Source organism: Ictidomys tridecemlineatus, chromosome 5, assembly GCF_052094955.1.
Source record: "Ictidomys tridecemlineatus isolate mIctTri1 chromosome 5, mIctTri1.hap1, whole genome shotgun sequence".
Taxonomy (NCBI): domain Eukaryota; kingdom Metazoa; phylum Chordata; class Mammalia; order Rodentia; family Sciuridae; genus Ictidomys; species Ictidomys tridecemlineatus.
This window is the reverse complement of record NC_135481.1, coordinates 47,012,683-47,027,501: the sequence shown is the minus strand read 5'-3', so window position 1 is coordinate 47,027,501 and position 14,819 is coordinate 47,012,683. Positions and strand designations below refer to the sequence as shown.

The window sequence follows — 14,819 nt, the reverse complement described above, 5'->3', positions numbered from 1 at the left end:
CCTCATTGTCAGATGCATAGTTTATAAATAATGTTTCCCATTCTGTATGTTTTCTCTTTACTTTTCAACTAGCTGTCATACAAGCTCTGACATTTATGTTTGTCAAAATTACAATCAAATTGGCAAATAACTAATAAAATCTCCAAATGTGGGTAAAAGAGTAGATCCATAAATGAGAACAATAATCATTATCAAGAGGCCCATTTTGGGGTCTACTAAGGAACTCAGAGACCAAATGAAACCACCTAGCTTTACTGCTTATTAACAGATCTAGAAGAAAAGATGAGTCAACTTTTGTAAGCAAAATTGGTTCTCAGTCCTAGTCCTGCTTATTCTTCTCTTAACCTTAATCCTTATACAGTGGATAGCTTTCAATCTTATTTCTCTTTCCTGTGTAATTATTCATTGTACTTACTGAGTGTTCTGATGCATCTCTCTTCTCTCTCTCTCTCTCTCTCTCTCTCTCTCTCTCTCTCTCTCTCTCTCTCTCACACACACACACACACACACACACACACACTGAGTCATCCTCTGCTGCACAGTAGTAGTCTACCCATGTTGTCTGTATTCATTGATTACGATGAGATCCAGAGCTGAGTTTCTGCACAGGGGCCATCCTCCACCATCACCAGGTAATTGTTGTTCTGCATGAGTATGAAGACAGCTGCAATGCAGACAACATGTAATACCAGGGATTGTTCAAAAAGGTTTATTCACACAATGCAATTGTACAAAGACAGGTGATATAATAGGGGAATTAAGGCAGAACTCAAGACACTTAAGTGTGGGAAGAATTTTCACTTGTACTCATGCACCTTTCTTGCTCAATCTATGATAAGTGGCCCCTTTAGAATGTGACAGGGCTACTAAGACCCAGAACATTCCTCCTTGCCTTTGCCACTCAAGAGCCTTGCAAGCCTCCCCTGGGACAGTAAGTTCCAGTTGCAACAGGTCATGGACAGAGACAGTCTTATCAGGAAACTTCATCTTTTTCAGAAAGGCTTTCCTGGAAAGTGAGGAGAATAGAAGTCTGCTCACAGGTGGGTGGATATTCAAGAGGAAAAAGAGCAGCAGTATGGTGGACTCAAGCCTCACCTCACACTGCCCAGCTTAGGTCTGCTGTACCATGCTTCTTCTGCATCAGTGTGAAGAAGTTCACTTCTGTATCCTACAGCATCCTGAGCTCTGTTGAATACAGTCATCTGTAATCCAAACAAGAAAGAAGTGGAGACAACCATGAGGGCTCTCGGAAGAGATTTGGGGAATTCTGAGGGGGAAATGTAGGATCCCTTTTTAAGATGAACTTCCTGGATCCATATAGAGTAAGGTAAGAAACACAAAGCCAGATTATAATAACCAAATATTCAATATTTTAACATAGTATCAGCAAAATAATTAGATGGGTTGAATTTTTCTATAAATGTTGTTTAAACTCAATGACTCACCTTCAAAAGGTATGTAGAGGTTCATTTTATCAAGAAGTTATCACATGGTTCCTAATAAACATGTATGATTTTTCATGTCACTTGAAAAGGAGAAAAAAATGCCTTTAAGTCCATTAGAATCAAATCTTACTCCCATCCTTCTACCCTCAAATATTTTGATTTCAAAGAACTTTGGCCCTATTCCAAAGCTAAGATTACACATTCCAGAAATACACTGAATTTTTGCTTAAGGTAATTGGACTATAATATGTTATCATCTATACTAAATTATATCACACAAGTTGTTGATTTCTAGGGAACTTATGTAACAACATTTGAATATTATTGCACTACTAATTTCACTTAATAAATCATAATTCTCTGATGTTCCTCTTGCTGTAAAAATGCACAGACTTATTTTCAACTCTGCATTTATTTCTTCTGTCTATATCACATTTGTGTATGAGAAAAATATAGAAACTACATAAAACTGTGTTTTGTATTTTATGGCAAGTCTTATTATAAGCATAGTAGAAATCTGGTGAGGAAGGGAAGGTAGATAACATATTTAGGATACATTATTTTATCCTCTTCTGTGTGTCCTTTGATCTTAACCACATGAGTAGAATTTAATGGTCCAGGAGACATTGAAATATGAGGAAAAAAATCAGTGGCAGCAACTTGTGGCTAGAGAGAACACGGGAATATAACCTTGTTCATCCAATCAGGTAAGACAAATTATCTCAATAACACAAAAATCAAATACTTTCACTTCAATGAATAGCCAATCTACAAACTAAAATCTTTGGACAATCTCAATGTTGATCATGTTACCTCAGAATGCGCTTTTGAGAAATAGCAAATTCCTGAGAGTCTGCTTTCTGATGATTCACTGAGGGAAAATAAAGAAATTGTTGTGATCACCTTAAGCTGATTTTTGTGCAGGCTGAGAGATAGGGGTTAACTTTCATTCTGTGACATATGGATTTCCTGTTTTCCCAGCACCATTTGATGGATGGTATGAGGTAACTGTTTTTATGTGGGTTTGTCTCTGTGTATTCTATTCTGTTCCATTGGTCTTCTTGCCTATTTTGTTGCCAATACCATGGTGGTTTGGTTACCGTAGCTCTGTTGCATAGTTTAAGGTCTGGTATTGTGATGCCTCCTTCTCCATTTTTCTCAGTAAAGATTTATTTAGCTATTCTACGTCTCTTATTTTTCCAAATGAACTTCATGACAGCTTTTTCTATTTCTAAGAAGAACATCATTGGAATTTTTGAGGGTAATATCATTGAATCTGTATAGTTTTATTCGTAGTATGGCCATTTGACAATATTGATTCTGCAAATCCAAAAACATGGAAGGTCTTTCTATCATCAAAAGTCTTCCTCAATTTTTCTTTTCTTTTGTGTTCTTAGTTTATATTTTAGAGATTCTTCATGTCTTTTTTTAATTGATTCCTAAGTATTTGACTTTTTTGAGACTATTGTGAATGGATAGTTTTCCTAACATCTCTTTCAGCTGGTTCATCATTGTTATATAGAAATACAGTTGACTTATGAGTGTTAATTTTTCATACTGCTACTTTTCTGAATTCATTTATGAACTAACTGGTGTCTTTTTTGGATCAAATACATAGGACTTGGACCATAAATCCTGCACATACTAGTAGAAAATATAGGCCTAACACTTTACTATATTGGCTCAGGAACAGACTTCCTTAACAAGATTCCTAAAGCACAAGAAGTAAAATAAAAAAAAAATCAATAAATTGGATGACATCAAACCATAAATCTTCTTACAGCAAAGAAAACATTCAAGAGTGTGAAGAGAGAACTTTCAGAATGGGAGAAAATCTTTGCCACATGTAATTCAGATAGGACATTAATTTTCAATATATAAAAATAACTCAAAAAGCTTAACACCAAAAACACAAATAACCCAATCAATAAATGGGCAAAAATAACTGAACAGATACTTTTCAAATGAAGAAATATGAATTGTCAACAAACATATGAAAAATGCTCTATATCTCTAGCAATTAGAGAAGTGCAAATTAAAACTACATTGAGATTTCATCTCACTCCACCCAGAATGACAAGTATCAAGATTATAAGTAACAACACATGTTAAGAAGGATGTGAGGAAAAGGGATCACTCATATGTTTTGATGGGATTACAAATTGGTGCAACATATGTGGAAAACAGCATAGAGACTCCTCAAAAAACTAGTAATGGAAGCCCAATTTGACCCAGATTTCCTACTCCTTGATATATATCCAAAGGCTTTATATCATCACTGTTGTGATGCAGCCATATCAATATATATAGCAGCATAATTCATAATAGCTAAACTAAGGAACCAACCTAGATGCCCATCAACAGATGAAGGGATAAAGGGAATATGGTATATATACAGAATGGAGTATTACTCAGCCATAAAGAAGAAGACCTTTATAACATTTGTCAGTAAATGGATGGAACTGGAAACCAAAATGTTAACTGAAATAAGCCAATCCATAAAAATCAAAAGTTTTTGCTGATATGTGGGAGCTAAACCACAATAAAGGGAGAAAGGGAAAAAGGGAAATTCAGTAGATTAGACAAAGAGGCAAAAAGTAAGGGAGAGGATAGGAATAAGAAAGGCTTTAGAATAATTTTCTTACCTACATATAGGAAAACACCTAAGTGAATCCCACATTTTGCCAACCTAAAAGAATGGGGTCTGAGTTAGAATAAGATATATTCTATGCTTGTATAATTTTATCAAAATGGATTCTACTGTCATACATAACTAAAAGAACCAATAAAAAAGAAGGAGTTCTGAATTTAAAAAGAAAATAAAGTTTTCCCTTTTTATGGGGAAGAATATGGGGGACTAAATTATATTTTATGTTTTTATGGTTATATCAAAGTGAATCCTAATACTATGTATAACTAAAAAGAATCAATAAAGATTTTAAAAAGAAAGAAAAAGTAAACATAATTTTATGAGCAAGATCAGTAACTGAAGTGAAAGCAGTATAAGAGGAAAGCACATACTTTTTTTTTTAATCCATACATGCAAATACCTCTGCACCACCACCAGTACCCTCCCAGACAAAAGACAAATGTCTTTATAACCTGTGGTCGCAGACTTTCTGGATTCTCCACAACTATCACACAATAGTAAGATAGAAGCCATGGCACTTGGAGAACTCCCTTGTGCACAACCAAGGGCAGAGTTCTGTTTAACACTCCCAGAATGGAGACTTCTCCCCACTGCCAGAGAAGACACAATGACAGTTTGTACACAGACTGCACAAAACATACACCTGTGTGATAATGCTGAATTTGCACAGAAGTATCCCACTTAATGATCAAAATCTTCCAGCAATATTGTTTGCTACATGACCTGAAGTTCTACTGTTTGTTATTTCATTGTAATAAAAACAGATCTTTTTAGAGCATACTATTAGTTAAGGATATAAACATAGAAATGGTAACATATTTGTTTACAGTCATGAGGGATTTTATCAACTCTTTTCTTCTTTGAAAATCAGCTGAGATCAAAGCCCTAGGGAAATGGCATCCCAGTAGATATGGAGAAGGAAGAACAGAGTTACTTTAGATATGGACAAGGTTGAAGGAGGGGAGCTAACAGTATAAAGATGATATTTTTAGACATTTACATTTTAATACTGCCTGAACAATGTGTTCTGCACATGTACAACAAAGAATGTATATTATAATCGTATTATGTATATATGGAAACCATAAATAATTCTAACTGTACTGTACATTGTTTTTAAATTAAATTTGTTCAAAATTAGTTGTACATTACAGTAGAATATATTTATGCAGTTTGATATATATCATACATATATAGATTATAATTTCCCATTTTTCTGATTGTACATGTTGCAGAATCACATTGTTCAGGCAGTCATATATGTATATAAGGTAATAATGTCTATTTCATTCTACTATCCTTCCTACCCTCATAGCCCCTCCCCTCCCTTCAATCCCTTGTCCATAATCTAAAGTAACTCTGTTCTTCCCTACTCCCCACCCCTCACCCCACATTGTGAATTAACATCCACATACAGAATCCCATTCTGGTGATTGTACATGATGTGGTGTTACACTGGTCATGTATTCATACAGAAATGTTTCTGTATGAATGTTATGAAAAAACATAGGGACATTACCTGCAATTCGTTCTACTGTCTTTTCTATTCCCATCTCCCCTACCTTCCCTTTATTCCCCTTTGTCTAATCCAATGAATTTCTGATCTCCTCCATCCCTTATTGTGTATTAGAATCTGCATATCAGAAAAACATTGGGCCTTTGGTTTTGCAATTGGCTTATTTCACTTACCATGATATTTTCCAGATCCATCGATTTAATGACAAATGGCATCATTTCATTCTTCTCTAGACTGAGTAATATTCCATTGTTATATATATCCCATTTTCTTTATCCATTCATCTGTTGATGGACATCTAGGTTAGATCCATACCTTAGCTATTATAACTTGAGCTGCTATAAACATTGATGTGGTTGCATCAGTGCAAGCTGCTTTTAAGTCCTTTGAGTATATGCTGGGTTGTGGGATAGCTGGGCCAACTAACGGTTCCATTCCAATTTTTTCAAGGAGTCGCCATTCTGCTTTCCATAGTACTTGTACCAATTTGCAGTCTCACCAGTAATGTACCTTTCCCCACATATCCTTGCCAACATTTATTTTTATTTGTATTCTTGATAATTGCCATTCTGACTGAAGTGAGATGAAATCTCAATGTAGTTTTTTAAAATTTAGTTTGTTATATATGACAGGAGAATGCATTTGAATTCACAGTATACATGTAGAGCACAATTTTTCCTATCTCTGGTTGAACACAAAGTAGAGTCACACCATTCATGTTTCCCAGACATATCTTCATCGTACTGTAATGAAATAAGAAGAACAGTTGCAACAGGGGAGAGAATGATTTTGAAGAAAGCTTCATTCGAGTAACTGGACAGTAAGTTTTAACTATATGGCATTCAACCTGTAAAAAATAGGGGATCATATCAGTCCAGAATCACAGGCACAGATACCCAATGCTGTCATGTTCTAAAATAAACCAATTATTTGATTTAATGATTCACATCAAAGCCTTGTAAGTGTTCACAATACAACATTTATAGTGGAAAACACTTGAAAAATTAAAATGGCAACACAAACTGTGATTTATCTACATCTAGATTACTCTGAGGAACAAAAAGCAATCATCTAGATGTAGGGCATTCAGAATGACTGAGTGAAAAGCTTGGAAAAATACTTCCCCAGAAAAACAGCAATAAAACTGGACACAATTTTTAGATATGCACACAGAAAACAACATTTAATGCCCCTGGAAATGACAAGATATAGAACAAATTAAGAAACAATTGCTAAGGAAAATAGACAAGATCAAAGTAAAAATAGGAATATATATATATATGGGTTTTTTTAATAGAGGCTAGTATTTCTGCAGCTGTGTGTTATTCAATTTCTTTCCACCACGGGAAGGTTGGCCTTGGAAATGGATGTCTCCCCTTCTCCCTCTGAGCTCCAACATTTCAAATCAGACTCTTTTCTAGGTGGGGCCATGGCAGGGTGTGATAAATGGTGGCTTCCTTCTCCCTTCATGGCTTTGGTGCCATATTGTGGAGATCCACCCAGGTGAGCATGGCAGAGAGGAAATTCCAGAAGCTTCCTGGTTCTGTGAGCTGCCTTTATATGGAGAAAGACATGGAAAACCCGAGTCAGGTATTATGAAAAGATTGAGATCACAACAGAAACATTATTAACAGTTTTCTTAAAAAAAAAAAAGAAATCCAGCCATCTGGTGTAGTACTATATACTAATAATTTATAAAAAAGTTGGTGGAATATAAAATACCTAGAAAGACAGAAATAATATAAAAATAAAGGGACAAAACCAGTAAAGATGGGCTGAGGATGTGGCTCAAGTGGTAGCGCGCTTGCATAGCATGCTTGAGGCCCTGGGTTCGATTCTCAGCACCACGTAAAAACTAAAATAAAGATATTGTGTCCACATAAAACTAATAAATAAATATTTAAAAACCCACTAATGATACTGTATTAGAATATTAAAACCACCCACAAGAAAAATTTCAGGACCTGAGAGCTTCACTAGAGATTCCTATCACACATTACAAGAAGAACAATACTAATTTTTCACAAACTCTTCCAAGATAACTCATTTGATGATATCAAATTTACTCTGATAACAAAGTAGGAAATGACAACAAAATGTTAGAAAACTATAACCTAGTAACCATCATGGATGTAGGCCCAACTGTAAACTATCTAACAGAAGCATAGGTTAAGTATGAAGACACAAATAAGCTTAAAAAAAGTCAAAGGACTGACACTACTTGATTTCAAGACTTAACTGGAATGGTGCTGTAATCAAGATGAGGCTTTGGAAAAAGAACAGACATATAGGTTAATGGAACAGAACAGAGACCATAAACAGATCCACAAATATAACTGATCTTTTATAAAAGAGCAAAGACAATGCAAAGGAGAAAATTCAATCTTTCCTATAAATGGGGCTGGAACAACTAGACCATGCACAAAATAGACACAACATGCATGAACACAGACAATACACCTTAACTCAAAATTAACTCAGAAAACTTAAAGAGGCATAAGGTAAATGACAACTTGAAATTCTTTATGATGACACAGGAGTAAATCTAGATGACATTAGGTATGGAAATGTCTTGTTAGAGTCAGTCACAATTTTTGAAATATAAAATTTGCAAACTGAATTCTATTAAAACTAATATGCTCTTCTTTTTGAGTCAATGTGAAAAGAATGAGAAGACAGGTCAAACTGGCAGAGAGTATTTGCAAAAGACACATCTAATAAAGGATTGTCATCCATAATGCACCAAGAACATTTAAAAGTCAACAAAAAGAGAAATAATTTAAGTATTGCCCAAAATATAAACAGAAATGTCATATGACAACATGCAAAAAGTGTAAATTGGTGTACAGAAGAGGTTCAACTTCAGATCAATAGAGAACTGGGAAATAAAACAACAAAAAGATACTACTATGTAACTATTAGCAGAGTCAAAATCAAAACACTGACACATGCATATTTACAAGAGCTTTCTTCACATTTTCTGTAAAATGGAGGAACTACAATGGGCTTCAGTTTGTGAATGGATGATAAACTATTACAGAAACTTAACTATTAGTCAGTCAAAAATACAAAAAACACCACTAGAAGGCACAGAGGAACCAAAAATGCACATTAGTAAGCAAAAACCCTCATCTGAAAAGCTTATGTAGAGTTTGAGTTTCTGCAATTCTGAAAAAGACAAACATTGAGACAGTTTAAAGTGTCTTCCAGGAGGTTTTAGGAAAGGAGGAAAGAAAATAAGGAATGAGCAGAACACAGACAATTTCTAATGCAGTAGAACTACTTGGTAGTGTACTATAATGGTGTGGATAGATGTGATTATTTGTCCAAACGCATGGAGTGCACAACACCCAAGTGAACTGTAATCTAAACTATAGACTTTAAGTGATGATGTGTTAAGGTGTGTTTATCTATGTTCAAACTTCACCTGGAGGTTTGGATGTTGAAAGTGAAGAAACTGAATAATTGTGTGTGTGTTATGCATGACAATTTGAAATTTCTAATCATTTTCTGAGAACCTGAAATTGCTCTAAAAATAGTCCTAAAATTTTTGAATGAAAGGATAGAAATATGTACACAATGCTGATACAAACCAAAAGAAAACATTAGTAACTCTTTTTTTAAATACATGACAACAGTGGAATGCATTACAATTCTTATTATTCATTAGTAACTCTTTTAAAAAAAAAGCAAAATATGATTCAAAGTACTACCAGAGATAAAGAAGAGCATTTTGTAATGAGGAAGTGGTTAATTACTCAGGATGATATAATGATTTTATTGATTTATATCCTCAATAAGAGAATTTTAAAAATAAAGACTGAGAGAATTGCAATAAGAATTACACAAAAATTATAAGCAGACTTTATATCTCTTTCTCAGTTATTGATAGTAGACAAAAATTCAGACGTAAGCAAGACATGAATAACAATATCAAACAATGTGATGTAATTAATACCTATAGAGTGCTTAGACACAAAATATCAGCATGCTACATTTTTTAAATACACACAAAATATTTGCCAAGTTGATTCATATTCGGGATCATAAGCTAACTCATAATGAATTTAAAAGTATTTAAGTCATACAAATTTTCTATAAATGCACATTCTAGATTTATCTAGCAAAATGTCCTGCAACAAATGAACTGGCCCCTCAATGTGGCATTGAGATAGGATGCAATACTGCTCAGCAATGAAAACAAATACAGAATTGGTTCAACAAAGTCATGCATTTGAAACTAAAAACGTGAAAAGAGATCAGACCAAAAAGAGATTAAATAAACTGGAGTCTATTCAATTAAAACTCTGGAAAATACAAATAGCAAATACATACAGATTGTGGTTGTAAATAGAGAAGGGAAGGAGTGATTATCAAGGTACAAGGGAACTTTGGGGATGAGCATAAGTTACTTATCCTATGATGATCTATTCATGGCTGTGTTCAGGTGTCAAAACTTATCAAGTCAAACACTTAAATATGGGTAGTTTGTGATGTGCCAATGTACCCAATGATCTCATCTAAGATGTCAAAACAGTAAAAGGATTTTAAACTAACATCAATATATTTACAAAAAAATCAAAAGATATCTTAATAATTTAATATCCAGTGAATAAATGTTCAGGATCTCAGTCAATCACAGATATCATGGAAGATAATCAGTCAGTTGAAAAAGATTACTTCCTTACTTGGATGACTGTGATGTGTATAAGGACACTCCATCTATATCAGGGAGAAGTAATATTTCAGCTGCTTTGAGTTTTGGGTAACCAAGTTAAGAGAAATGCTTCCTCACACAAATCCAATATCTTTGAGTCCCCCATATTCTTTATCTTTACTGTGATGATCTTTTTATGGCTGTATACATGTGTCAAACTTGTTAAACTGCACACTTAAACATGAGCTGTTTATTACATTTCAATTGCACCCCAAAAAATCATATTAAAATCTGAGATGTCAAAATTCAATAAAAGTATTTTAAACTAACATTCATATTCTCATAAAAAATAAAAGTATTTTAATAACTCAAGATTTTGTACAAAACCATTCAGGACCTCAATTAGTCACAGATAACATGGAAACAAATCAATAAGCTGACGAAGGCTAACCACCTATTTGGATGACTATGACATGCAGATCCATATGAGGGGTTTTTGTTGGTGGGCATATATCTCACCTCATAGGCTATGATTTGTACTAAACAGAAACTAAAACATTAATTTCAGTGTAGTATATCTGTAGATAAAGATAAAATAAGCAATTAAGATTGCCAAACAAGTATTCTTAACACTTATAGTTAGATAAATAATAATTTTTAAAAACCACTAACTTTTAACACTGGGTTAACTTATATGAGATTTTCTTGACTTCCTGTTATAAATTTTCAGAATGTGCAACAAGTAAAAATTCTTAACAAAGAAGTTCCCAAGAGACGTCCAAGGAAAATTATTTCTATGTTCTGTTCTGATCTGTTCAGATGTAGAACAGGAAAATTAAGCCCAAGGGACCACTTCAGAAGGTAAATAAATATATGTCAGGCTGAGGAAAAGAACTTCCAAAGATACTGTCGCTATACAACGTTGATGTCACCTTAAACATGTTTCAGAAGAGAAGAATGATCAGAAAGACAATCTAATCTGAGAGGGGATAATTAATATTTAGTAAGTTATTTCAAATTTCTGATTATTTTAAGATAATTTAAAAAATATTTCTATTATTCTGTTTCACAAATGCCCTCTATGATTTGAGTAAGAATGACTTGTTGAGCTTCTGACATTTTCAGAAAATGATTCACAATTTTTTTCTCCTTTTCCTTTCTTATTTCTATTGGAATTTCTATCATCAAAAACAGTTTACAAGCCACTGTAATACACTTGTCTCAGAGATGCTTTCTAAGTCAGTATTGCCCGAAAGAAAACTTTTGAAATAGAGCAAGAAGTTTACATATATGTATATACACATACATATATATGTATGTGTATATATAATATTTTATATATATAATATTGAGAAATAAATGACGTTACAACAGAAATAAGATTAAAAATCATACATGTAGGAAAAGGAAGGCATGATGTACTATGGGAAGATCTGGAACCCAACCCCTTTGCATCACATCTGACATTTACCTCAAGCAGTTTATTAAATTTTCTGGTCTAAGTTCGTTTTGTAAAAATTAAATGCTGAGTACCTCACAGAATTTCAGAGTTAATATTATAGGAAGTGATATTTATTGAAGGACATTATATCTATAAGGGAAACATTTTTGTCTATTTTTGAACTCCTAAAAGAGTGATACAATGTCCCTAATGTTTCAATTGATTGATTCCAGAAGGAAAAGTACCAATTTTATGAGAATTCTCCCTGTGTTTCAGGTAAAAATTCTGAATCTGTTATAATAAAGTATCCAAGTTCTATTATATATTAATGCTGATTAATATTAACAGATAAAGATAATTTGCCTATTTATAATATGAAATACTATTAATTTCAAAACATAAAGGGAAGAATGGCTTATTATGGCTTAATTGGTCCCTGAGAATATACATGTTCACCTTTGAAGAAATTCCTCTCTCAAATGTAATTGGAGTCTTGTTTTAATGTAAGCTCTCTTCCTTGTCTTTTGTTCAACAAGTACAAGACTAGTTTTTGAAAACTTTGGGAAAGTTTGCACTGATAAGAAAAAGAAATTTAGAAAAATAAGTTCAGATTGTTCAAGTTTCTCAGGGATCATAAATTTATTGAGAATAACATCAGGATATTTTTCTTAAAAATTAGGTAAATATCTGTCATGGTAATTGTGTTTATTTGTAAATTATGAGTCTATTTTATGTTCTGTTATCCACAATAAACATAGGTGTGACTAATTTCTTTAGGAGAATTGTATTTCTTGTCATTTATAATTTATGCTTTCAAGTTCTTACATAAGGTTAAGGGAAATAGTGTTCATGATACTATAAGAGTTTTGATCATTCATCTTTTCCTTGGCACCACCCTAGAGATTTCAAAATATATAAAATGATGTGACACACACAAACTGAAACAATACCAAGAGAAAAAAATTACAAAAGGAAAAATTAGACAACTGTCTTACTAACAGCAATCTTCACAAGAACTTTGTATTTGCATAAAGATAGTTATAAGCAACATTATTGGTACCTTTAAAGATAAATAATCAGTGTTCACTGACACATTTACCTTATATTCACTAAGCATTAACACTCAAAGATGTTCTTTTCTTACACATGAACATAATACATTTTCCTGTTAGAAAACACAGATCAGTGATGGATACATAGTCAAAGGGAAAACAAGTAAATAGATAATGTTGTGTCTGTGTTGTTCAGGAAATCGTAATATTTCATTGTCTAGGAATTTCTCAGCATCCATCCATAAAACAGTAGATCAGTATTTTCTATTGATATGTTTAAGTTATAAGGAGCATCCATTCAAAGTTTATAAAGTCTGAATCTAATTTCAGTTGCCATCCACTTTAATCTCTGTCCACATGACTTTGCACTGATAGTTTTTTCTAATCCATGTAGTTTACTAAATTATCTCTGTTAGATCACAGATGGGATTTAATTAATGATAAGTTATATGCTAGTTTTACATCCAAATCTTTATGTCAAGATATTTATCAAATGACTTTCTAGATAATTTTCCTCCTTAAAGCTCTTTTGACATACATTTTAAAGGGTTAGAGTTTCAGTTTTATGATACCTTATTAGAAGAGGTTTAGTAGTGGGTTTGGAAATCAGTATGCATAGTACTGATAAACTCAATATTGTACTGTCATTCATACTATATTTCAGTATTAATTTACATTCATTTTCCTAAGCAGATGGTTAACTTTCTTCATTCACTGTAAGGGTATTTATTGAATCTCACTCAGATCTCCTTATTAGAATAGTGGACTATAGTTAGATTTGGGGTAAGACCACAAGTATTTTAGTTTTTCGTCTTGCTGTCCTGCTTTCTTCACTGCTTCTTGTGAGTGTACCCTCTCAATTATTTGCACACACAAAAAAACCATCTTTGGTTCTGCTTCTTTAAAAAAAAAGTATTAGACATTTAGTTTCTCTTTTGGACATAATTCCATGGATAACTGGCCCAGATTCCTTTTCAAAATTATCCTTTTCATTCTAATATATTGATGCTAAATTCCAAAATGAATATAAAATTTTACAAATTGTAAAAATCCATCATTACTCATCCTACCAACTGATACCCTATTCTTTAGGTGAACTCAGAAGATAAAGTGAATAAAATGGATGGAGGAAATCAGTCTGTAATGTCAGAATTTGTGCTTCTGGGACTTGGCCACTCATGGGATATTCAAGTCTTACTCTTCGTGATATTTTTGATACTTTACCTGATCATTGTGTCTGGAAATGTTGTCATCATGACCTTAATCATCATTGATCCTCATCTGCATTCCCCTATGTACTTCTTTCTGGCCAACCTGTCTTTTGTTGATATGTGGCTTTCTTCAAACACCACTCCAAAGATGATTGCAGACTTTCTCAGGGAGAAGAAGACCATTTCCTTTGCAGGATGCATGTCCCAGATCTTCTTTTCCCATTTCATTGGTGGACTTGAGATGGTGATACTGGTGATAATGGCCTATGACCGCTATGTGGCCATCTGTAAACCACTGCACTACTCGACCATTATGAACCTGCACAGGTGCATTGGGCTGGTGGTGACAGCCTGGACTGTGGGCTTTGTGCATGCCATTAGTCAGATTGTTGTGATTGTGGAGCTGCCATTTTGTGGCCCTAGGGAAATAGATAGCTTTTTCTGCGATAGACCACTGGTAATTGATCTAGCCTGCATGGATTCCCATAAGTTGAAAGTTTTAATGAATGCTGACTGTGGGGTTGTAGCCATAACAAGCTTTATCCTCTTGCTGATATCCTATACATATATTCTTGTTACAGTATGCCAAAACTCTAAAACTGGTGCATCCAAGGCCCTGTCCACCTGCACTGCTCACATCACTGTGGTGGTACTCTTCTTTGGGCCCTGCATATTCATCTATGTGTGGCCACTCAACATCACATGGATGGACAAATTTCTTGCTGTGTTTTACTCCGTTTTTACACCTTTCCTCAATCCAGCCATTTATACACTGAGAAATAAAGAGATGAAAAATGCCATTAAGAGATTTGGAAACTACTATGTGGATTTCAAAGGAAATAATTAA

The 14,819-nt window shown here is 33.7% G+C and overlaps 1 protein-coding gene across 1 annotated transcript; it reads left to right on the top strand.

Moving 5' to 3' along the window:
• The first annotated feature begins 13,877 nt into the window (after positions 1–13,877).
• On the top strand, positions 13,878–14,819 carry LOC144377531 (olfactory receptor 4K14-like). Its single transcript, XM_078048974.1, has one exon. The coding sequence runs from the start codon at positions 13,881–13,883 to the stop codon at positions 14,817–14,819; it is 939 nt and encodes a 312-aa protein (XP_077905100.1). The 5' UTR covers positions 13,878–13,880.